The 26,168-nt window shown below is 42.7% G+C and overlaps 1 protein-coding gene across 3 annotated transcripts in view; it reads left to right on the top strand.

Annotated features, from left to right (window-relative positions):
* The window catches only part of EPHA4 (EPH receptor A4), a 102,493-nt gene that overhangs the window by 22,777 nt on the left and 53,548 nt on the right, over nucleotides 1-26,168 (top strand). For all 3 annotated transcript variants that reach the window (XM_057370769.1, XM_057370768.1, XM_057370770.1), the window contains exon 4: nucleotides 17,695-17,850. In XM_057370769.1, the coding sequence (XP_057226752.1) occupies nucleotides 17,695-17,850 (156 nt within the window). The remainder of the gene's footprint in view (nucleotides 1-17,694; nucleotides 17,851-26,168) is intronic.

The raw sequence follows: 26,168 nt of genomic DNA, 5'->3' as shown, positions 1-26,168 counted from the left end.
GCCTTCCTCCAGGCGTGTCTCAGGGCACAGCCTCAGSAATGGCTTCAGGAGAGCAGCAGGGAGGGGTGCAGTGGCATTCATGCAAATCCTTGGCTGCTTTGAGCTGCTCTGCTCCAGCCCAGAGTAGGTTTGTGCTGGGGAGGTTTGTGCTTCATGGCTCATTCCATTTGTTTAAACATGCTGCTTGTATTTTTTGCAGGCAGGCAGTGTCCCAAATCTTTATGTAGCATGGACTCTTTAATATAATGAATTCAAGGGCTTACTTTGGTATGAGCTGCACAAGCACAGAATAAGAGCTGCTTCATTTCTGGCAGGAACTTGGTGGTGGATATTGGCAGGGAGTGTCTAGTTAATTTTTGAGCTCTTTTACTCCATCCMAGTTAAAAGCTGATCCCAAGCTGCCAGTGACACCTACAACCTAAACTAGGTGGTTAAATCTCAACCCATCAGCTTTGGTGGTTCAGGGGCACTCTCAGGCCATAAGGTGACACTCAGGCGTGCTTGAAATTCACCTCACAAATGTGCTGTTGTGTTCCTGATCCACTGCCACCCCTCCAAACAGGCAGCAAGTGACAGTACAGTGAGAACTGGGCTCTGTCCAAATTAGCATTCCAAAATAAGTGTGAGGTATTTCCCAATTAATACACTCTGCATTACCTAAGACCCAGAACAGCCTCTTTTGTGTGGGCCAAAATTGTCTTTATAAAGAGATAATACAAAGATGTGTTTAAATATGCATGGAATGCGTATTGGTTAYTTTAAACACTAAAAAAGCCTTGTTATCTGGGAGACCCAAGGACAGTTGTTTTGTTGTATTGAGTCTTAYAACATCTTCGAAACTTTTCTGGGTACAAGTCCAGAATGAGAATGTTCTCTTAAGGCTGAATCACAAGTTGTAAACAGTATTCTATTGGCAGTGCAGAAGACAGGATGGAAAGAGGAGGATTGTTCACCCAGTAATGAGACATTTAAAATGCAGAAATTAGGAGTTTTCATGGTGTTTGTTCCCTTCTGCAGTTTGGGGATGGGGGTTGTTTGGTTAGTTGATTTTTTTTTTCTGTTTTTCTTTTTTTTTTTTTAAACCCTCTGGAGAATCATTCCATGCTTTCTTTCACTGCTGGGAGRGATGTGCTTTGCCTCTGGGATGTGAGTGACAGTAATTGTCTTTAGAGAGGGGATTGATAAAGCAGCACACAGTGTGCAGAGTGTGCAGTGCTGATAGCTGACCCCTGGCCCATACAGGGACACCTGATGGAGCCAAACTCGCACATCCTGTGGTGCACAGATCTGATATCTTGTGAGGCTCCTCAGTGCACAGCCCTTGGCTCTGCTTCTCCTGCTTTACAACTTTTCTATCAGTGAAACCCCACTAATGAGCAGAATTTCAATTTGCTGCTTAATTTTATGGCAGTATCAAGGTGAGGAGGCTCAGGCCATGCATTATGAGGGTGGTTTTATGAGAGCAGTGATCAGGCTGTTGAGTCATTACATCTGCTTTACACTTTGGATTTTAATTGCTTTATGGAGCTTGTTAATTTTTGTTCACTTTGCCAGTAGCTTATGAGAGATAGTTGTCTTTAGCAAAAAATGCCACCAGCTCTTTCATCACTACTTCTCTCTYTGTGGTACCACAGTTCTTAGAAACACACAGGCAGGATTTTATCTCAGGTAACTATTACACTGTGGCTTCAAAAATCCCGTTGTGTTTTATTTTGGCTTGTTTTCCTCTCTCAGTTGCTAGGAACAGATATAACACTCAGAACAGTGTGAGTAATAATCAGAACTTCTTAAATATCAGCTAATGTGGGAGATAAAACTACCCAGGTGACGTATTTGTAAGTGCAAGCAGTAATAAAGCCATATGAGAAGTCATTAACTGCACATTTTTAAAATAATTAGTTGGGATGTATGTTGCTGTTTATCTAAAATACCCTTAGTGCAAAGCTCCTGGGAATACCCCAGTGTTAGAACATGGTGTGTGAGCCTTTCTGCGTGGGGTTTTCCATGGGCAGCTGCTCTTTGACCTTGCCCTMCATGAGGAGTTTCAGGCTTTCATTTCTGGCTTATCAACCATCCTCTCTCAGTATCACACATTCACCTTAGCTTTCTCAAAATGCAATGGCAAATCAGATTGCATTAATGGAAAACGCTGTGGCCTAGAAAACAGCTTTTACTGCTGACAGAAYGGGCTGATGAGATCTGGGCTGGGAAGGTATGCTATTTTTGACTGTGAAAAGTAGCATTTTCTGAAGGTTTGCTGAATGCAGTAATGTGATTTCATGTTCCTCTTTGTTAGTCATCTCTAGCTGCTGGTGATGGTAATGGATGTTGTTAATGTTCAACATTTAATCAGCCAAGGTATGTGTCTGTCTGCTTTTCTTTCTCAAAATTTGCAAGGATTGTTATCAGCTCCATGTATTTTCTAAGAAGTCAAAAGCAGCTCAGAGAAGATGAACAGAGGTCTGCAAAATCTATTTTAAAAGCCTGTGAGGACAAATGAATGATTATGTGAAAAGAATTCAGTCTTCCCTCTGACTAAAGAGGTGCTTGCAGTAAATGTTGGCTTGCATGATCTTCCTCCAGCCTTGCTATGACCATTTAGTGAGGTCTGATTTAGACTAATTCCCACAATCTCTAGCTTTTATTTCCCTGCTGGGGCTGGAATATTTGGATGTCTGTTCTTACAGAGTTTACTTTCTAATTATTACATCAAGTAGGTTTTTTTTGGTCCTTTTTTTTTGCATTGGTTTTCTTTCTGAAGGCCATAACCTCTGTCCCAATCCGGGCAGGTGAAATTTCACAAGCACTTTATCATGGCTCATACCTCGAGCATCCGGACACGCCTTTCTGATTGTCATTCATATCCGCCTGTCATTGCCTCTGGCATTTGCTGAGTTCACATTTCCATGTGATTTACCACAAAACATTTTGTTTAACGAGTCACTAACACACACTGACAGGGAAGTCCCCTTCAAGAAGCTGAACTAATGATATCCTTCATCTTTGCTTTCTTTGGGCAGACACTAAAAAATCAATCTGTTGGTGTCCATGCTTTAGACTTTGCACTTGGGTAGAATTCTTGAAACTCTGGAAACTCTGACCTTGAATCTGTGAGTGCTTTGAATTGCAAATGCTCTCTGTCATGGGCYCTGTGTGTGTGACAAGGTGGAGGAGCTCTGAGGCAGTGCCTGGCTCCCCAGTTGCAGAATTTCCAGTGCAATTGGGTTGTGAGTCAGCAGCATCTCTGTGAGTGTTCAGGTAACCCCTGAGGTRTCTGGGTGCTGAGGCTGCTCCTTGAGAGCATTTCTGGGAAACCTGTTAATGTTCCAGAGCATTTGCTCTCTCTGCTGGCCTTGGCTTCTTTGCTGTGTGCCTGAATAAAGTCACTGAGTGTTTGCAATACCAAAATCCACTCAATGTTGACAAAAATGATTCATACGGGTCTTATAAAAGATTGCTTATCTCCCATGATGAGTTRGGTACAACTGCAAAAATAGCTCCAAGTGTCACATTCACATAAGCAAACACATAAGAAATAAAACATAGCAGAATAACCATCTCCCCTCTTCCCCCAGCTGGTTGCTGATCTCATGTATTTGTGGCTCTGCCTGGCACAGCGCTGATTTACTGATCCATTAGTGGCTGCTGTTTGGCTGCACCTTTGCACAGGAAAAAATATGTCTAGAAAATAAACTTGGCACATCAGACACGCCATAACTAATTCATTGCAGCCAGCACATTTCCTCCCGTTCTGCTTAACTGCCTCAAGTTTTGATTATGTACAAATTTAATGGTTTGGTTCTGCTAGAAAATCCGGGGTTTGTTTATTTAAATTTATATTTCTTAATGAATGCAGGCAAGAGAAAGCGCTAAGTAATTACAAGTAGGGAACATGGAAAACTACTATGCTGATCTGAGTTTTTGAAAGTACAGGTTTTTCTGTGTTTTTTTAATAGTCTAATAAAAATTTTGGTMAATGAGCTATGAAGTGCTTGCAGATTCAGGCAGATGGTGGTCCCTGAAGTTCTCCTTGTTAGGGCAATCTAACAAAACCTCTGAGAACTCAATTTTGGTGGTTAAAGGCAGAGTGTGAGTAACCTTCTGTGGGGTGGGCACGGGGGAAAAGGCTCTCCTGGCCCTAGGTGGCTGCTCTTGAGGATTGTCTGTCTGTCAGTGTAAGGTGCCTCACTGTATGAAACCTGACAATCAGAGGAACACCAGCAAGACAGTGAAGCTTCGCAAGGTATTTTTGTCTATTTTGGGAAGAACCTACTGGTCRTTGAGAGGCAGAGAGAAAAAGGGGAAAAAAATCCATTTCTGCCTCAGGTTTTCTGTTCTTGGCTGAAGGTGGGAAGTGGAGGTTATTCTTTGTGACTTTGGAATCTCKTGAAAGTGAGAAGTGCTGGAAATAGATTGTCTTGCATACCCAAATATATTTGTTTAACTTCTGTAAGATCATCTTGTCAACAGCATTTTAAAACTTGGCTCTCCTGAGCTATCKTAGGTACAATTGGGATGTTGGTGATAGCATTTTGTTAATTGTTGAGGCAAAATTAAGTCTTGATATGGTTTAGTGAGAGCAGATAAAGCAGTGCTCATAAGAACTATGAGCTGATAACTTATCGTATCAGGAAGAGCRTGAGGTGATCAGGGCAGGCGTGAGTCACACGCCAGCTTCAGCCTCGCCACCAGATTTCTTCACTGGAGTAAATTTTTGTGGCCTGGACTGGAGTCAGTGGTGCTTTTGGCCATTTCTAAGTAGCTCCATGGTTACCACAGTTAATTTCTTTATAATCTTGCACTGATTTACATGTCACGTAGATATTTGTATAAATAGCTCCATCATGTCAACCATGGGGGCCTCTGAGCCAAAACGGAATGTTATTGTTAAGTTTATTTGCCAGTAGTTCTGTTGGACACAGATGCTTTTCCAGATTAGAAGCAAAACTCTGTTTGTTTTGTCACTTTCTCCTAATTAGCAGCTGTACGACATCCTGTAGGAATTCCAATCCTATCACGACTATTTTTGGTCATGCCTGACATTGTCTTCTGCAATTCTTTTCCCCAGGACTTTAATTTCATATAGTCTTCAATTTACCTTCTCATACAAAGGGAGACTTTTCTGCAGGACTCTTGAAAAACTTGGCTTAAAGTGTTTATTAACTGGCTGCCTCCATAAAAACCCCTACTTTAAAATTTTACCAAGAGATACAGCCATTGCACAGCTGGGCCAAATCCTGTACTCCTGGAGCAGCAGCTGTGTTGGAAATCTGTGGGTTGTCTGGACCTGGAAGATGGATGGGCAGATCTCTGATACAAAGATACCATGCATCTAGTGAATTCAGGATAGCAGAGGATTTAAAAGCTAAGTCCAGCTCAAATTGTAATTTAATTCTTCTTACCCAGAGCCCTCAGCAGCCACTCATAAAACTGGTCTCTCTCTGGCTGTTCTGAACCTCCTGCTTGCTGGGGTGGTGACCACAGGTCCTCCACACCAGCCTGTGTACATCCAATGCCTTTCCCTCACCCTGCAGGGTTGTGTGGGGATGAAAAGGAGTGCTGAGTGCAGGCTTGGGGGAGACATCTGCTCTCTGCAGAGCTGGTGCTGGTGCACCAGAGTGGTGAAAGCATTCTGAGTGCACCTGAATAGGGTCAGCAGCAAGGGCTGCTTTCCTTCTCCTTCTGGATTGGCACAGTGCCACTCCTGGCTTATCCTTCAGGATGCTGGGATTCACAGCTTTACAGGGGCTCTGCTGTGCTGGTGCTTCTGCTGGTGACCTAACAGACTGTGCTTCAGAGCTATTTTCTCCTGAGGTAATTCCCTGTCTTGCTTTTATTTATTGGTGATAAAAGACTATCAGAGATAAATAAGCATGTTCTCACTTGACTTGGTAATTTACATGGCGTTGCTGAAGGTGATTTACAATTTATACATGGAAAGGATTTGCTGATCTCATTAATAACTTTCCAAACATCTAGATAAACACGCTCTTGCTCTGAATCAAGTGAGCATGAAGCAGCCAAGGTATTCACCTGCAAGGGCTTCTGGCACTCTGCTCTTTCCCAGACAACAGAAGTTTGACAAAAGAATGTGGGAACTGCCAAAACGCGTTTCTCCTCACAGCCACCCAGATCACCCTAAGGTGGGAGATTTCAGCTGTTCTTGCTAAATTATTCTTCTCTATTGGAAGGTTTGTTGACAAGAGAAGATTCCCAGCTCTTTGATTTTTAAATAGGGGCTGTATTTCACATCTCTGTGCCTGCAGCCCATGCAGGCATTTCACTGCATCCTCTTGAACATCCTGCCAAAGCCTGAGATGCAAAAGAGCAGGCAAACAATCTCCACAAGCTTCCTCTATCAGGGCTGTAAAAGGAGAGTTGAGACAGCCCTGGGTATTCCCTGCTGAGCCAGGTCGTTGCCTGATTTGTTTCATCAGAAATAATCACCTCCTCTTGTTTTATGGGCATCTTGTTATCTGCAGATCTCCACGTGCTCTATTGCTTAATTAAATCTCACAACAGCTTTCAGCTGTATCTRTTGTGAATCTTATTGCCACTCTGTAAGTGGATAAACTGAGGCAGGGATATTGGAGCTTACACTCTGGGTGTCTGTGTAATTTACTCTTCAGTTCAGGGGGCTCTGGGTGTCTGTGTAGTTACACTCTACTGTTCAGGGGGCTCAGAGGAACAGCCCTGCTTTCTCTTCCACTGCTCCCTGCTGCTTTCGTGCCATTAACTCCTGTGAGAGGGTTATCCATACATGGGAGCCTGGAAGTTAGGGAGCAGAAGGTGAGGCCAGAGCAGCTGGGAGGAAAATGAATGATTTTTTCCTCTTGAAGACCGTGACACACTGTTGTGTCCATGAATGCCAGAGGCAGATCAGGTGAGCTGTTCTCAGCCTCTGTGGTAGAGCCAGGAATTACACCTGCCTTGGTCTCACATGGAGCTGTGAGATTGCACCTTGTTGTGAAGCTTCAGGCTGTTAAGTGAGAACAAATGTGGGAGAATGGCTTCCAGATGGCTCCTGGCATGTTTGGGGGTTTGTAGGTTAGCCTAGTGAAGGGCAGATGTTCCCTGGAGATACTCACGAGTGGTCTGGACACASTCCTGAGTAATGTACTCTAGGGGTCTGTGCTTGAGCAGGGAGCTTGGAATACAGAACCTCCAGGGGTCCAGCTTTACCCATKCTGTGAAACTTCAGCTTGATTTTCACATCCAGGAGTTGGGTGGGGGGAAGGCATCTGGGGATATATCCTGGGTGGTTTGAGTCTTCCTCTTTCAGAATCTCCTGGGGAGCAAATGCCATGTTTAAACAGGAGTGCACCTGCATGTGCCTCAAGTTCAACACTTCTGAAAAGGTATCATCTGTGTGGAGCAGAGAAACGTGCAGCTTGAGCAGATTTAGGGAGAAAAGGACAAACAGCTGAGCTGTTTTCTTGTTGAAGTTGGGCTTTGTGCTAAAGTTTGCATTGGTAATGAACTAAAAGTGGTCATGTGCTCCAAATAGCAAAGGGCRAAGAAGAGAGAAGCAACTCAGCAATGTATGACCCTCTCTAAAGTGTCGTGGGTAATCAAGTGTGAAGTCCTTAATGGATCATGATTTGCATGCCACTGTTTTGATTGATGTACTACTTAGTAGAGGTTTGATAGTTTTTTACAGTGGTGTTGATGGGAGTCCCTCAGAAGCAAAGGTATTTAAAAGATGTGTAGATGTGGCACTTAGGGACATGGTTTGGTGGTGGACTTGGCGGGCTGGACTCAACACGGCTGGACTCGGGTTTTTCCCAACCTAAATGACTCTGTAAGCACCTAGTCTATTTTCTTTAGTGCTGGGGAGAGCCAAAGCAGTGTTTTTTTGAAGTCATTGTATTCTCAGCATCTTTGTTAAACAGTTAAAAATAGTGCAGAGTTGTTATYTTGCATAGACCCGGATCTCACCAGAACTGTCTATATTTAGGCATCTTCTAAAAACCTTTGTGTCAAGCAATTCTCTAGGGAGACCAAAATAACTTTTTTTTTTTTCTGTTGTTTATATATAATGTTGTACAGCCATCTAGAGAGGATGTGATGATTAAACCATATTAAGACATCTTGCTATAGCTGTGGAGATAGGAGGYTTAATTGTGTTCCAGGCTGCTCACAGTTAAACCAAGAACAAAAAAAGCCCAKAAAAACAGTGTAGTTTTTAGTTTGCTGGCATGATGTGCCTCCATCACACTCACTATACAAGTTCAAACAGTAGCAAAAAACATTACAGCTATTCCGGGTTCTGCTGCAGAGTGAAATTCCACTTGCACAAAGGAGACAGCATTAAAGGATTTATGCACAGGATCAATCCTCAAATTCTTGACAATAGACAATTTGTTAAGGGGTTTTAATGTAATAATTATTTCAGCCAGCTTGCAATGTCTCATTAGTMTGTTTAAAACACAAGCACTTTTAAAATACCTGGGAATAACGTGTTAGGTGCTCTATAATACATTGCAAAGTCCAGGACCCTCAGCTGATGGGAGCAAATAGACATTTTAAACAGTAATGTCAGAGCTCTGTGTTGGGCCTTTCTGTCTTAAAGTGCTCAAGTTGATACTGTGCTCTATCACAGACTTATCTAACTTTGGAGGTTTAATTGCCTTTCTACCGAGCTGTTAAGATTTAGGAGATGAGAGATAATCCCAGGCTGGCTGGACAGTGCTTTTGAGATACAGATCTCTGTTCTCATCAGTGCTTTTACACCACTGGGGAGAGAAGCTTGTAAGCAGGTCTCCTGACAAGAGGATTAGGGCTTGTTAATGTGGAGATTCAGACCAATTAATCAGCTTTCACTGGAGTATATCATAAAACTTCAGTAGGGAGGTTTTTTTTTCCCTGTAAAATGTAGTTGCTGAAGAACAAAAATGACGATTTTATGTGGTTTTTTTTTATAAAAAAAAACCCCACCTTAATGTCTTAGGTTTGCTTGMAGATCTGTTAGTTTCGCGATTCTCCTTGTGCTGCTCCCGTTCAAGGGAATCCATCAACTTGTTTTTCTAATTGAGTAATTATCTGAAGCTGATTAGTTGACTCATCCCTTAAATCTCACAGCTTGTATAAAGGTGATTAAACTTTCAAAGTTAGATGAAGTCTGTGACAGAGCAGAGTGTCAGCCTGAGCGCTCTGAAGCACAGAACATCTGAACCCTTGGCTCAGACAGCAGTGTTTGAGAGATGCCCTCATCTTGGGTCGGTGTGCTGGCAATGTTTTGGCAGCTCCCTGCTCCCAAAAAGGACACGGCTGCTCCAGTGCTGTTCTGAGCAGAGGGAATTCATCATACCAGGGCATCTGTTTATTGTTTAAATACTTGCAAAAAGTAAAAATGCAAGCAGTGACGTGCCAAGTCCCCAGTTCAGCAGCACATTCCTCTTTGTTAAACACTTCAATGTGAAGCTGTGTGTGCTCTGAGTGCTCTCCTGCCTGGAGGAAGGGCCGTGTCCTGGTGTCACTGCAGGCAGAGTGTCCCCAATGCTTCCCGCTGGTGGCCGCTTCGCTTGCCACTGCCAGTCCTAGCAAATATCTTCCTGTAGAGAGCAGAGCAGGTTGGGATTTTCATTCCTCCTGGAAACTGCTGACTTCTCACTGAGAAAGGATTTTTTAAAATAGCCAGCCAGAAAGCTGGCTATTTTAAGTCATACATTTTTTTTTTTTTTTTCACCTTGAATTTTTAGCTTTCTGTTTTTATTTCAATTCCAGCCCAAAACCCAATGCAGCAAATGTTCTGCCCAGGGGTTAATTTTTCTTTTAAGATATCTTGGTGAGATTTTCCAGCTGTTCCCCCCCGGCACAGGGGTGGAAGCTTTGTGTGCTGGTGGGATTGACAGAGCTAACGTGAGATCAGGGTGCTGTCAAAGAGCAGGAGTGAGCACGATGTGGGGAATGTCAGGCTTATCCCCAGCTGTTCCTCCTGACTGTCACAGCTGTAGCGAGATGAGGGTTGCCTAGTTAAACTATTATTAATACATAGAAATATGAGATTTTCAAATTTGTATATTTTTAAGAAGAGCTTTTTTTTTTTTTAGCAGTTGTTATCTATCAGCTCTGTAGCCAAGTTCAGAATAATTCTTACTAATTTTTAARAACAAAAGCTAATTTTTCACTTTTGGGCTTTTCTCTATATGTACCTATTAAACTTAACATATGGATTGTATATATATTTAAATTTTTGGTTTATTATTTTGACTAGTTTCTTTAGAAAACTGTGACTGATAAAGCTGATTTCAGCTTTTGAAATGATTGGGTTATCAGCATAATTGCATTTCTTTTTTGCATGAGGTACAAGTTGGTCTGAAATATTCCTGCAGAAGCAAAGCATTTGTTTGTGTAAAACCCAGGAGAACTGATGCTGCTTGGGAGTGGCTCTCCAAAGCCACAAAGTCTGTCCCTGCAGAGAGGATTTGGCAGCGTGGCCATGCCAGCAGCACCGTAGGTCTGTGCACGCAGTGTCCAAGTGTGGGGCTGCATGGCAAAAACATCTGGTCATTGGCTCTRAAGGCTGTGCAAAGAAAATGATACCCAGGAGAGCAGGACCTCCTTGGCTGGGATTAATAGGTGATTTTGGTTCTTTTTCATACACCTGGGGGTTTTGTTAGTGCCTGTAGCTCTCTCTTCAACAGACTGCCGTATCATGTTCCTGTCCTCTTGTGCTTGTGCCCTTTGCTGAGCTGGAGACTTCATTTTTTCCTGGTTTCTTTCCCTGGACTTCATGTATATTAAAAAACAAACAAACAAACAAAAAAAAAATTACAGCTCTGGAATCCAGGTCAGGAGATTTTGGCTTGTTCAGGAATTTTCTCCCCAGGTGGGCAGTGAAGAAGCCTCCATGAGCTGGTGGGTTTCAAAGGACAAGCTGCTGCAAGCACATGCACAGCCCATTGCAGCTGCAGAAAACAAAGAGGGTATTGCAGAAGGCCAAGGTGGATGGGCAGGGAGCCCTTGGCACAGCTCAGACACAYGAGTAAAACACCCAGGAAGGTTCTACAGTCCAGCCATTGCCTGAGGATGCAGGGAAGATGTTAGAAAAGCCAGAGCTTGGCTGGAGTTTGTCTGGTGTGGGATATGAAGGACGCCAAGGACACCTGCTCCTGCAGGCACCAAAAGGAAGGCTGAGGAAAACAGTCCCAGTGCTCAGTGGGGGAGGACACCTAGTGACCAAGGACATGGCAGAGGTCCTGAATGCCTTTYTGTCTTGGCTTTCACTGGTAGGGTTGGCTGTCTGGCCTTCCAGATCCAGCAGAATCCGTTAAAGTGAAGCGTTACTGGAGAGGACTGAGTACAGAGGAATTTCAGTGCAGTGGAGCTGATGGGATGCGCCTGATGGTGCAGAAGGATTTGGCTGATGTCAKTGTGCTGCCATTCCCTGCTGTCCTTGACAGCCTGTGGCAGTGGGCACCTTGCAGTTAGCAGTGAGTGCCTCATCCCTTTCYCTCCTGAGGATTCACTGAGGGACCTTGCATGCTGATGGTGATTTGTTTCCACACCAAAGATCGCTCTGGCTCCTCACTTCTTTCAACTTGTGAAGCTGAAGTGGGCAATTGAATTTCTCATCTCCCACAAGCCAAATAAAAATCTGGCCATCTGTCAATGAGATGATCATCACGTCTCCGGGGATGCGCAGCAGGCAAGGTACTCTTGGATTTGCCAAAGATGCTGTGCCTGGCATCACGGGATTAGTCCCCAGCCTTAAAACCATCAAAGCACAGCATTTGCTGCAGACTTGTAGCCAAGTTAGCTATGCTGGGGAAAAAATAACCAAGGATTTAATTTTTTTTTTTTTTTATGATTGTTCAAATTGGATGTGTGAAAAGCTCCTCCACTCAAGTTTATGCTGCAGCTTTGCAAAGGAGGTCTGAGTGCTTTACCTGCCAGGGTACCTGCATGTACAGGTCCAGTGGCTTGGAYACTCGGAATTTGGATTTCCTCATACTATATTTGTGTTCCAAGGTCCCTTTACTTCTGTTTTGAACTTCCTGCATTGGTACCCGATCATGAAGTAAAAGTGCTCTGCAGTCAAACAGTCTAGACTCTTCCCCGGTGGGATTGTGTTTGTGTTTCCTCATGTCAGTCATGCATCAAAAATACATGCTTAGTGTGTAGAAATACTGGTTTTCTCATCAGAGATATGAGCTAAAGATGGGGAGCTCTTTTTTATGTGAGGCAATAGTACAGTCATTATTAACAGGAGGCAAAGATCTTACAGTGTGAACATCAAAGGAATCTGATGTTACTTGGAAAGAGCATTTGGTACATCACATCACATTCTACAACCTGACTTTTAAGAAATGCTCAAGAGAAAGCTTTTTCTTTTTTTTTTTTTTCTTTTTTTTTTCCCTCCCTTGGCTTCTAAGGATCTTTATTTATCACCCTCAGGGGCATTACAGTGAGTAATTAGATTGGACCAGGAGAACGACTTAATTTTACAAGAAACTCATTAATTCATCCTATTTTAAATCTTCTCATTTCACCGAAAACCCAATTATGCTTGTAGTGGCAATGATCTGGAAAGGCATTGTCTCGTAGGTGTCGGGGGGGCCACTGGGACTGCTGCAGTATTCATGTCGGGGAGACAAGGGTGACTCCCTTTCTTTGACTTTTAGGTCAAAAGAACTAGTTGCTGGGACAGCTTGACAATTAGGAAACCCTGATGAGCATTTGGAAGTAAAACAGCTGTACAATAACGGAGGGGTTCATGGTGCGGGGCAGAAAGCTCATCAAAAGAGACTATCCAAACAATTGAGTTCTATAATTAACACACAAAAATCTGTTCAGAAATGGTAATAACAGTAAAAGAAAGCTGAGAAGATGCTGCCTTCTTATGTGGCAGATGTGGTTTTGTTACAATGCGAGAGAGAAAATCCATCCTCTTAAAGACTAAGAACAACATTCAAGGGGAAAAGTAAAAGTAACTTTTTGTTCCTAAGGGTGCAGTTAAAACATGAGCTTAAAATATTTCTAGAGAGAAGAGCTGTAGAAAAAGTAACCAGTGATGAAAGACATAAAATATGCTATCAAAGTATTTTTCAAGTCTTTAAACACAGATTTCTTTCTTCACTGAAATRTATAAATGTGACATTGAAATACCTCTTATTAAATTATTTGCTTTGTCCTTCATTTCACCAAGAGTACTATTTTAGAATCTTCCTTTAAAGTTTGCTACAGTCTTTGACTTAAAAGTAGTTTTCCCTCTTCTCTTGTATGTGGAGGGAGATTTGATTCAAAATTGCATCTTGAGGAATTTTRAAGTTTTCTTGAATATTTTCTGCTTCAAAAAATGGAAACTGGAATGCATAGCTTCTGACAGTTGGGCTGACTCCACAGTTTTTTTGCTGTATTAGTCACTTGTCTGTGATAATAAATGTTCTCAGTGGTGCAAGGTAGGTTCCTTTTGGACAGGAGGAGCGTGGTTTCTGTCTGGTTGTGGTGCTGTCCTGGCTGGGAGCCCTTTGCTCATGGTGCCTGTGTGGAGAGCTCAGTTTTGGCACAGGGCTCTGTATGGCCACAGATCTGCAGCCAGTGCTGCCGGCCTGTGCAGGACCACGTCCATGGGGCTTCTGGAAATTGGCATTGCACAACATCCATGGCAGATTTGCTTCTCATGTCACTTCATTCATTTAACTGGATTTACTTTAGCAGAGCCAAGCTTCTGTGCTTGTTTTTCCCCCTATTCACTTTATTAGGTCCTAATCAGAAATCACTATTTTCTTGGTTCCAAATCCTCTTCTCCAGCAGAGGCTTCAAGCAGGATTTCTCCTGGCCCTGGTCCCTGGTGTCCAGGGCTGCTGCCTGAGCTCCTGCCCTGCAATTCTCAGCTCAGGACTGGCCCTCCTGGATCTTCCCCATCCCATCACTGCTCAAATCCCAGCCAGCCCTGCCTCCATCCTGTTCAACCTCCAGGCACTGCCAGAGCCTCTGCCTGAAGCTCCCCGAGACGTTTTTATAATATGCACTGCATTTTTAATGGTTTAGGGACTCTTCAACAAGGAGGTTGGGAAGATTTCTTTATCCAACCCTTTGCAAGGCGTTACCCGATTTATTTTTCTTTAAATGACTATTGAGTATGTCAAGCCTTTTCCAAACTCTGATGGAAAGAATAATTGCCATTTTCACAAAGGAACAATTTAAGAGCAMGTACTGGGGGATTTTTTAAACTATTCAAAAGAATAATTTTCATGAATATTTCCATCACTCCCAAATAAAAAAAAAAAAACCTCAATAACATAGCTTATTTAAAAATAGTTAAAACCAATTTAATACATATCTTTTGTTGCAGCTGTGTTTAAAAAGAATGTGATTAGAGCCTCATCCACTATGAGATGAGTTTTTAAATTCTGAAATTGCTGTCTGAAATTTTTTAGTAGAAAWTTCAGCATTTGGACAGACTAAGCAAGCAGACTTTGCAGCCCACACATGTATTTTTTTTCTCTGTTTTTTTGGAGGAAGCTTTAAGTCTGAAAATCAGGTTTTAATGTGAAAATGGAGTTTGAAAAACAGCTTGAGAAAATTTACATTTAGTTTTGACTAAAGTTCCATAATTCTTCAGAGTAAGTTTTGCAGTTTTGACATGTATCACTCTGGTGAATTTGGAAAAAAGAARGAAAAAAATATGTAATAATGATCAGCAATGTTTGCCAGATCTTGTCTCACTTTAAGACAAATAGAAATCAAATAGATTTTAATACTATAACTCAAAGACATCAGAATAATTATTTCAAGCTGATGTTCCTTTAAATTAACATGACTTGTACTGAGAAAAAACTGTGAACTGAAAATATTTTCGTTTGAGAATTTCCCTTGAATGTGGTGCAGTCGATTGTAACCGTGTTACACTTGTGGGTGATCTGAATGTGAGAAAAGGTTTTTCTCCTTTTTTTTTTTAAAGAAAAAACCTAACAGAAAGAACTAATTAAGGCAAAGCTAAGAAATTGAACTCAAAGTTTACATTGCACATGTGAACTAATCTTTTTACAAAGGCATCTTTCGAAAACTGTGTAAGAACCCCATTCATGCTGGGTCTCACCCAGCAAATCCTTCCTAGAAAAGCAGCCGCGTGAAGATTTGTCATGAGCAAGCAATAAAGACTTCCAGGGAATGAGTTCTATACAGGCTTCTTGTTTGACTACTAAATCATTAACCTTCAAAAAAAAAAAAAAGCCCATCCATAGTTGTAATAGGTGTGTCAGCAGCRCTTCATGCTAAAAACAGCTTTTACAGGATTAGGTTTGAGTTTTTAAGTGGCGGTACCATGGAGCTCTYGGGGGCAAAGAACTACTGGTTTAATGCAGCACATTCTCTAATGCCCTTTTAGGTCTGTTATGAAATGTGGTGAATCTCTGAGCACACTAAAAGGAAGAAAACTGTCTTCAGGAGTAGTTGATTTTTGAAGCAAAATGGCTGTGTGTGCTTTAGGAGCAGCCACTGTGTTTGGAGAGCTTTCTTCAGGTCTTGAAATATTAATGATCTTGGCTTAATATAGTAGAAAACAAAATACAGTGCATGAAACGAGGGAGAAAAAAATTGCTTGAGTTACAGTGTGTTGACCTTGCAGTATCCACTGAATCCATCTATTCCCTTTTAAACCACGGAGGATGAAAAGACAGGGAGAAATGGTCACAAAAATCTTTCCCTGTGACATTTTCTTGTCTTTCTAGAAGCATGTTATCACCCAAACAGGATTTTCAGCCTTGAGCTAGATTATTGAATATATAAGTATTTTAATACCATGAATATGCAAAAGATGGCTTTGTTGAATGATTTCTGTGGACTGTGGTGTTCATATTAAGAGTAATATTAGCGTTTACATGTTTAGTTTTTAAAACCTTGRTTAATAGAAAGAGTTTTGTAGATAAAAGCAGATAGTTTAGTTTCCTCTCATATTCTGTTTTTCAATGCCTTGTCTTTATATATTGTCTGTCCTGGTCATATATAGACTGAGGCATGTTTCTCCTCTGAGYTGTGACWGTGAAAACCARGAGTATTATCTAAGACCAGCATCYGCTATTTGACTGCTGCTGTTGTTAMAARCAGGACCTGTATTGATAYAGCAACTTGCTCACCAGATAGTGCAAATTGTATAAAAAAAGGAAGGGTTGTTTTTCATGGTTGGTTTGTTTTGCTAGGCAATTCCCATCCCAAGCAGAATAAGCTGTTCTCCAGGAGTTGCTTTTGCATCCTGCGAGTGCCTGGCCCATGGGCCAGACGTGGTGGGTTTGTATTTGTGTTCAGGGACTAAAACTGTCCCTGACGTGGGCAGGGTTTGACCCCCGCCATCCTCCGTGCCAGAGCTGTGGTGGCTGATTTTAATTGAAAACCCAAGGCAGTTTGAAKCACGGCCAAAACACACCTTGCGAGTGGAGCCTTATCTAATAACAGGCTGCATGTAAACTCTGGCAGAGCAGATCTCAGTCACTTGAGCAATGTGTTTTCACAAGGCACCCTGGTCCCGGGGCAGCCCCAGCCAGTGACACCGGGCTGATGTCCCAGCGCTCKCACATCGTAAAGGCAGCGCTTGTTAAGGACGTTTCATAAATGGCTTTGGCTAATCAGAATGAAGTAACTTGCTCTTTTATAAATGAGTTACTAATATCCCTCTCCATTTCCCACTGGAGGGCTTCATGAAGGGAAGGAGGGAAAGAGCGAGGGGGACTAAAGGAAGGTTGAAACAGCTCGAGCGAGCCCTGGCTGTGCGGGGGMTTGTGCCCTCCCAACAGGAGCCTGTGTGTAACAGGGGAACCCTAAAGGTAGCGTAGGTGATAAATGACAAGAAGTAGGAGTGAGTCATACAGTAAATACTGGGAACAACCTTTCCTTCTTACTGGTTTGCGTGCCTGGGTATTTTCTCTCTTCTCTGTAGTGCTAAAAGCCGATGGTGGTGATGGTGGGCTTTTATCTCTAGCCAAAGGGGGAAATTTCTAGGATGACATACCTGTTAGCCACCATGAAAATGTGTTATTAATGATGCTAATGTGTTATTAATGATGCTAATGAGTTTTTTCCAAGTGATGTAAAAGTAGCCATTTGTGTAAGCACTGCATTTATGAAGATGATGTCACTGAAAGCTTGCCAAAAGCATGTGGGCTCTGGTGGCAGTGGTGCAGTCACTGCTGTGCCCTGGCTTCGAGGAGGGGGAGAGCATTGCTGATCTCCTCCCTTGGGGAGAAAGAGCCAAATGAATTCTGCCTTGCCAGCAGGGAGATGTGCCATTTCCGGGCATGTTGGGTTCCTGCCCCACTCCCTCTTAAAAATTGGCAGTGTCTGACTGTCAGCTGCCATTCCTTAAGTGGTCATAGAATAAACCAATTGCACCCCTTTTGTCATGCTGTGTGTGGGTGTGTGGGTGCAGGTGGACATGGGTTAAGCCACATGTGACTCCACAGTGAGCACAAAGAGGCAGTTGATTTTCTGGCAGTGGCAACAGAAGAGTATAATTTTTTTTGCCATCTCTAAGCCAGTTTTTAAAATGGCTCTTGTTGGAATTAGAAATCAGTATCCCCTGACATAGGATTACCCATTAAGAGTGTGATGATTGTTAATTCTTCACCTGGGGCTAAGAGGACATCATTAGATCTCTTTGAAATGTCTCCTGCCTTGATTTTGAATGAGTAAGCTAGCAATTTATGAGCACAGCCTGGGCCAGTAACACTCTCCCTTCCTGTTCCTCCCATCTAGCTTGCAAAATYGGATACTACAAGGCTCTCTCGACAGATGTTGCCTGTGCCAAATGCCCGCCTCACAGCTACTCCATCTGGGAAGGCTCTACCTCCTGCACCTGCGATCGGGGCTTTTTCCGAGCSGAGAACGACGCTGCCTCCATGCCCTGCACTCGTAAGTTGGTCTTTGAACATTGCTTCCTCCTTTTATCACCCATTTCTTCTCTCTGTCTCTAAAAAGCATTTTGCTTCCGACAGCAGCATTCGGTAGCTCTGATGGCCCTTTGAGGATGCAGTTTGCATTTTGGCTGACACTTCTGAGAGAAGGTATTAGTTCTCAGCCCTCAGTTCTAGTGGTGGCATGGTTGTGCTGACCCTTGAGAGCTGCAGTGTAAATAAATCAGGAGACTGGGAGGAGACACAGTTACAAAAGAGGGACTCACAACAGTAACACAGGTAGAAGTAAAATGCAGGCTTAAGTTTTGGTCTGACCGCCTGGCCAGTTGATCACATCACTTTTCATGTCTTAATATGGATATTTGTAGAAATTGTGAAAGCTTTCCTTGTAACTATATGACTTCAGGTAAGCAGGTAGTATTTATAATCTCATATATTTCTAATTTGCTTGAAATACGGCTGGTAACCCTTGGGAACCTAAGTGTTCATCTGAAAGGGGTGGTAATAATAAATGTTAAACTGTAATGAAACAACACCCAAAGCATGGTTTATTTTATCYTGTGTGGATAAATACATCATGTACAGCAAATGGCATTTGCTTTGGTTCCACCAAAATGCCTTCAACAGGGAGAAGGAGTGGTACATTGAGCACAGTCACAGGATTGCTGGAAAAAYTCCCTGTCCTAGTGTTGATTAATGGCTCATGCAGCCAAAGACCTGGGATTCCAGGCATGTCCTGGTGTTAAATTGTGATCATCTGGTTCTTTAGTTTTCCCTTTCTTAGGAGMAGAGCAGTTTGAAACAGTAAGTGAAAGGGATGCACAGCCATGTGTGGCTTTCCCTGAAAGCAATTGGAAGTGTTTTCAGACTTTTGGAGTTCAGCTGTATATTTATGTACAGAGTGTGTATGTTTGTCTCTGAGTGAGGGAAGGCCGAGATACTTGTTTTGTAATGTTTTAATATATTGTGAATTAATTTTGTGACAGATGACTCACATTTATTTAAACCTTAATTTCTGCCTTACAAGGCAGAAACAGAGTATGTCCATAACTAAGCTAGCACTCATCCTTTCCCCTCACCCCCTTGATTGCAGCTGTTCTCCAGTTATTTCCTTTTTCTTTAGGAATGAGTTTTGCTGGGTGGTGGTTGAGGAGGCCGGGGCATAGCCAAGAGCAGCTGCTTTTGCTTAGCAGGAAGCAGAGTGGTGAACRTATCCCTTGCCAAGTATTGACTGGGAATGGAGTCTAACTGTGTTGTGAAACCTTGCCTAAGTGGGCAGGAACATGCTTTCTATAATATAATTTACACTAGGAGATCTAAAACGTGACCAGTTTGATAGGAAGAATGTCCTTCTGCAACAACAAAACTATTGTTTGGAATGTACACCCTAAATAACATTATACTGACAAAAGTGTTTCAAAGCCCTGGTCCTGGTGAGTGATATGTTGACCAAATTGAAATCAAATTAGTGATCAACTGGTTGAATTTAAATAGGCATGTGCATTCAGTGAGGTATGAGRAGAGAGCAAAACATTTCCAGATGGGGAAATTGTAAGCAAATGATATGTATGTTTGCTGGTATTGCAAAATGTACCCCTGCAAGCTTAGYCCTTTTTTGTCAAGTCTTGGGCCTACTGCGGTCACCTTTCCCCATTCCTGTCTTTGGAGGTCAGTCAAAGCTTGTTCCTGATCTTGGTCTTTTACCCTGAAGATATGGAGGAAAGGAGAAAAGGCCAAGGCTGTGGTGCTGGCCTCAGTCTTCACCTCTGCATGCAGAGCCCTCCTATCACTACAACCCTGTGGATACCTGCTCTTGGAAAACAGGCGTGTCTCTGGAGGTCCTGCTTCACAGCTTTGAACTRTCCTGTAGCTTGAGGGCTCCTTTTYCTGTGGTCCAAGGTGAAGGATGAGGCAGGAGTTGTTTCTGAGCTGCCTGTGGGGCAGCTGTGGCTCCTCAGTGGCTGCTATGCCTGCTGAAAGCCCCTCTTTGAGCTCTGCCTTGGCTGTGCTCGAAGGCTGGTGCCTGCTCAGGCAGCAAATCCAGCCCTGCTGAAGGTGGTGCAGAGGGTGCAGGGGCTCTGGGGGGCTCTTCCTTTGCTGTGTTCTCCCTCTGAGTGACCTTCTGCCTGCCTACCTGGAAAAGGGACAGCGTTCAGATGGCTTCTGCTGAAGGAAGACCCTTCAGAAAARGGTCCCCATTTGTCTGACAAGAAGTGGAGACAGAAGGGAGCATAAAYATCAAAGGTGCTTTCAGGCGGATTCTGACTGTAATCAGTTCTTACCAGTTGGTTAAACCAGGTGACAAACCCAATTCCCTTGTGCTGACAGCCATAATAATCAGGCACCTTCTTTGTTCATTATGCTCTCTTTAACTCTGGTATTCTCATTCAGGCCTGCATTTAGTAATCGCTCAGTGTGACGGCACACTAATGAAGAAATAAAACACAGTATCTGAGATCCATTCTTCTAGCAAAAAGATAGACTCTGCTCCACTGGCTTGTAAAATCAGGTTTCTGTTCACTTGGAGAACTATTAGACCAGGTGAATAAAAGTAACATTGGATAATTTGGAAAGAACACCTGGAATGGACTGTGGATTGATCCTTTCTTTATTATTCGTAAACACTTTTTAAGATGAAGAATTTCAGCCTTCTTAAGATGTGTTTTTGTAAAGCTTTGACCCTTGGCTATTGATTTCCTTTAGTAATAAACTGGCTGGCCTTGTCACTTATCTCTCCCCCTAGGTAGGGGGAAGAAGACTGTTAGGACTTTCCATTAGCCTGATTGTGCTGGTGGATGAAAGGGAATTGGAGAATTCCCCTTCTTTTTTCCTTTCTTGCAATTCCCATGATARGGAACAAAAGCAGTAGCTACTTCCTGGTGTGCTGGCCAGGAGAGGTGCTCCTGAGTTTTATCCTTCCATAACACACCACTTTCKGATACTGCCATCCCTTGCTGAGCTRTAAAAACTGTGTCTAACCTCAGGTAAACCAGGCATCAAGTTCCTAAGCAAGTAAATCAAAATGTAGCTTTGGTATTCTGCTTTATTCCAGTTCTGCTAGAGTGAGTAGTTCTGCCTGGTTAAAATTTGTACAAGTAAGAGCAGAAAGTGGCAGAGTGTGGGTGTAGAGACAGTGGAGTGGGCTGTGCTGAAGGCCAGGCAGAGGCACCCTGCCACACACATTTTTACTGTGCATCTTTCCCCTCACACTTACCCCCTGAGGACAAATCATCAATGTACCTGTCACCACCGAGGGGCAGAGCCACCCTGGATGTGCTGCTTTGGCCAAACTTGGGAATTCAGAGCTCTGTAGCACAGTGGGCTTGTCATCTGTGTGCCTGGGCATGGAGATGGGATGATTGACTTGTAATACACCTGAGCACAAACCGTGAAAACACGGATGCCTCTCCCTTTTGGAAGCATTGCAAAAGTAATGTCAAGGCAGCGCTGCAGACCTTCATTATATTTCAGCACTTGGAGAGAGGAAGGGTCTTTCATAAGGTTAGCGATGTAATGGAGAATAAGTTGCCTTACCCACACACRAATCCACGGGGCAGGAAAACAAATCAGCCTCAATCATGGCCCTTGTCCCTGAATTCCCTTCTCTGTAAGGAGATAYCCTGTGAATTGCAGCCTGGTGCGGGCAGGTGCAGTTCCCACCCAAATTAATGGGCGTTGCTCTTGCGTCCCCACCGTTAATGAGTTGGGTTCTCTAACTCTTAACAAACAATGCTCACATTATGAGCGAGAACGGAATGGCTTTGTATTGTTTATATTGTCTGTTCGATTCAAATTATTAATGATTTTTAATTGGGAGCCCTTTACAAAAGAGAGATTACCATCATGGACTGTCCAGCTTGAAATCTGCTTCGGTAAATGACCCTGAATAATTTAGTCAGTTGTGCCACCCAAATGGGGACTGATTGATTGATTGATTGATATTTTGTCATGCCCTGAAATATTCCAAAAACGGCTGCATTTAAGACAGTTTATACTGGAGAAGCTTAGAGATAATAAGAGCAGATTTAGTGAGATGCAAGAGAAGAGTGCCTGCTTTAAAAGGACCTTCTCCAGTCTAGGTTATCAAGAAACTGAATAGCCTGACTTCAAACAGCAAACATCACTTACTTGTCTTTAAATTCCCCTCTTCTAATTGAATTTAGTGCACTGCTGTATTTCCTCCAGAAAGTATATTGTTTTTAAATTACCATTTCAGTGCTATTACTCAAGGCTCCTGCTTCTAATGCTTTCTGACAGTTATCAGCATAATGAACCATAATGAAATGATGAGCAATCTACAGTGGAAACTCTATGTGAATTCCACTAGAGCTGTGTGACTGTGTTGTTAAAATTTGAATGCACATTAAAATAACACTGTCCTTATTTGTTTCCAAGGTCAAGTCTTTAAAAAAGGTCTGAAAGGTCTAAACACTTCAATCTTGTAGATGTTGCAGTCTAATATACACCCTTAAGGCAATCTTGTGTTACATTTAACGTATCTCAGAGTTAAATATTTGGCCTGCTATTTCAAAAAAAGAATGAATTTTCCTACCTAATAACTGTGGCTGCAAGTGAGTAATTACATAGGAGCTGATAATTTGAGCACATGTTTATAATGATTGCTTAGACTATAAACAATATAAATAAACAAATATGCTCTTTTTCCTTCAAATTGTTCCTTTTCTAAGTTTCCAGTCAGACATGGGTTATCTCTGTTGCAGCTGTTAGGAGAAAAGAAAGTAGGATACACCACACAATCGTGCTGGCTATTGCATTTTAGGTGGCTTTGCAATGGTTTTGCCACACTTCCACAYTTGTGCTGGCACTACTGCTGTCAAAGCTCACTCTCTATAATACACCAATAGAGAGTCTGACCTTCAGAAATTAAATTTATTACTCTTTCACATCTTTATATATAATGTCTGTATCTTCAGTAAATGATTTTGTTCTTAAAACGTCATATGAGATTGTTCATTATGTAAGTAGTACATCAGAATGCCTTTTGACCTGTAGTACAACAGTTGCAAGAGCAGAGGGAACAGTGGGTAGGCTGTAAGGAGAGAATGATTTTTCTTCTTCACGTAGGCTGGGAAAATAGAGCATCCATTGCTGCATCGCTGCCAGACCGAGAGAAAGGGATTGTGAGTGATGGGAATCTCAAAGGAGAAAGCTGTCTCCCCTTGTGTGTGGTGACGGGCTGAGGGAATTGAATAAGAAGGGGAGTGGCTATGGCTYGAAGAGAAGAGACGGGACTAATTTGACAGTGTGTGTTTGTAATCAGTAGACTTAAAATCATCACTCCTTTAAATACAGCAACTGTTTATTAGCTGTCTTCTGATTTTCTGGCTAGAGCCTTAAATTAACAGAGACATTTACTCAATTAAGTAGGGGMTTTGATTTGGTTAGTCAGGACCCAGTTCTGTAGAGTTGTTGAAGTAAATTAGAGAGCAAACAGAATAAGAAATTCAGCAGCTGGGCCAATTACAGAACAACTTCTTTTTCTGGTTGGATTTCTTTCCTGTCAGACTGTCAGATAACTTTCTGGTATCCGCAGTGGAATTCTTTTTATCTCGAAAGAGCRAGTGAACACAGGTGTATTGTCTGCAGCACAGTGTGTTAGAGTAGATGTGATAACATGTCTTTGCATACRTGACAATGCAAAATGTTCTTATATGGCAGTTCTTGGAAGAGAAGTCCGGAGCCCAAAGGAGTGGTACCTGCAAGATCAGTTTTCCCACACCTCTGCAGTGGTAACTGGACCTCTTTGCTTAACTTCTTTAGCCTCTTTAGGAGAGGAGCTTTTAAGTGGATTGTTCTCTGGGTGAAAGGAACAAARCCTATTGTGAAGCTGGTAACCAGGGTACTTTTGGCAAGTAAATAGGAAATCCTACATTCCAGTGAAATGGGCATTTTATCGCTGGTGCTGGTCCAGGAGCCCTAGCTTGGCAGGACTCTGGAGAAGTCAAAGGAATCTTGCCCAAGTAAATAAATGAAGAATTGTTTACCAAATYATTTGCCTCATTATAACCCAGTTGTAAAGCTAACTCTGTGCAGAGAGGAGAGGGGGAGGAAATGGAGCTGATGACTGGTATTTCGAGTGGCTGCTGCGTACTGTGGCCTGTTGGCTTTGGTCTCACCGGTTGTAAAAACACATAATCTGTAATGATAAATGGTCAGGAATAGCCAGGCAGACGAGAAGCGAGGGTTGTCCGGGCTGCCAGCACTTGTATAAATTAGCCCACAACAACAGGGGACCTGTCCACAACTGCTGAAAGAAGCAATTASTGGCAGCAACATGAACCACTGTCACGGGAAAGTGCGGGCTTTATTTGTAAACACAAACGTACACAGCCCAGGTATTTACTCTGTGTTAGAACTTTGCTTTCAGATGGTTAGAGATCAACAACAAAGGTGTATCTGAAGGGCATCACAGCTCACAGGCTGAAACATCATTGACAGCTCCGCTGCTGCATGGTTTAATGAAGATGAGATGGGAAGAGGAGGCCAAAGAGCTTCCTTTTGAACACGGGGCCTGGCATCGCTTTGCCAGACATTTTAGTGAGTAAACTTTAAACTCCTAAAGACACTGAATATTTATTTAATTTGAAAATAGTCAACTCTGTTTCGTGCTCAGCCCTGCCCACAGGGAGATGATTGTAGGCTGGTGATGGAGTTAGCATTGATGAGAGTTGTTGATCAGCATGGCGGGGCCTTGCTGAGGGAATGGCGATGCTGGCAACACGAGAGCAGCTCAGCAGAGCCCCAGTGCTGCCCTGTGCCTGAGCCAGCCTTTGCACGGCTACCTGATGTACTAAAACGTGCTCCAAAGATCTTTGGGAGCGTTCATTGTGCGCTCCTTTTCTTTTRTACGCCTCTTTTTTTGGTGTCTTTATCCTCGCTGCTTTACGCACAAAAAGCTGGCTCTCAGATCTCGTACGGCAGATGTGCTAAAGTTTTCTCCGCTTCTGAGAGTGCGTTTCTAGTCAGGTTTTCTCGCTGTTAGGCAGTGGGATGCTCGCTCCCAGGTGCCTGCTGCTCCTTTAACTTATCAAAGACTCTGCTGCTCCTCTGTAGTGCAGCCAAGGCCAAGCTGCCGATTCAAAACAGGCCAGTTCATCCCAGGCTCCTTTTAAAGGACGGTGAGTCATAGCAACCTTGCCTCTTGTATGAATCTTGTTTATTATGTAGCAAATTAGCTCAAGATTTCTGAATGCCCTGAGCTGCCTTTGAAATCAGGGCYGATGAAGAGGGTCAGCATCTCTGGAGCAGGCTCATAAAGAGGATTCTTTTGTCAGTCCTGGTCCAAAGCACACTGAAGCCTGCTGCTTTGCCTGATGGACTTTGATTAGCAAACACCCAGAGCTGGCACTCAGCTGCATTGAACAGTATTTTTTTAGGGGTTTCACAGTTTTAGGGTGAAGTAAGAAAGCTTCGAACAGCAGCAGGTTATTGTATTATTTTTAATACAAAGTTTATATATTTTTTTTGTTTGTTTAAATGATTTTGAATCCTTTTCAAGCTAAGGTCTGCTTTTTCTGCCTCAAGAAAGAGGTTATATTTTCTTCAAGGAGAGTGTGGGAATGGTTAAAGAAGATTAAAGTCTTTTCCACATGCTTGAGGTTTTCTGATGTCTGGTGGGAATTGCCAATGAAGCTTCCTTCCGATTTCACACTGTCAGGCAAACGCAGGCTGAATGCAGTGTGACAACCCACTTGAAAATAATTATCCATTGCCCTGGCTGCAGAGACATCCGTTACCTGCTGGAGAAATGTGCTTTTACACACGTGCCCGCACAGACGGAGTAAATTATTTTTTACATCATTTTCTCCTTCCAGGGCTCRGAAGTTTCATCCTGCTTGTTACTTAGTCGCATACATATCTTTTGAAAGCATCTTTCTTTTAAAAGAGGTACATTTTAAATGCACTGATCTGGTGACTGACAGGATGCTCCTAACAAAGGCTTGCCTTCTTGAGGGTATGTATTTAAAATATCTCCATTAGCACTTCCATGGAGAGTGTGGGTTTCAGTTTGCGTTTTTAATAGATCTCCTCCCACAGCAAGATCTTTCAAGGTAATAAATCTTAACTATACCATAGGCTAGTAGTAAACAGATGTGGTTACAGTCCTAAAACTGATAATATCAGTTCAGTCCTTAATGGGTAATGCTGCTGCCAGAATAATTCACTACCACTGCTGGTGGCTGAAGAATAATCTGGCATTAAAAAGGGARCTCCTGAAGGAGGCCTCTGTCTCTGTGACAGAAACGTGCAGCTGTTTGTGGCTCTAGAGAGCTTTATTTTGGGTGCCACCAGAGT

The sequence above is a fragment of the Malurus melanocephalus genome, unplaced genomic scaffold (assembly GCF_030028575.1).
Source record: "Malurus melanocephalus ecotype Western Australia unplaced genomic scaffold, MMel_1.1 scaffold_132, whole genome shotgun sequence".
Lineage (NCBI taxonomy): Eukaryota > Metazoa > Chordata > Aves > Passeriformes > Maluridae > Malurus > Malurus melanocephalus.
This window is presented reverse-complemented; position numbering and strand designations above follow the sequence as displayed.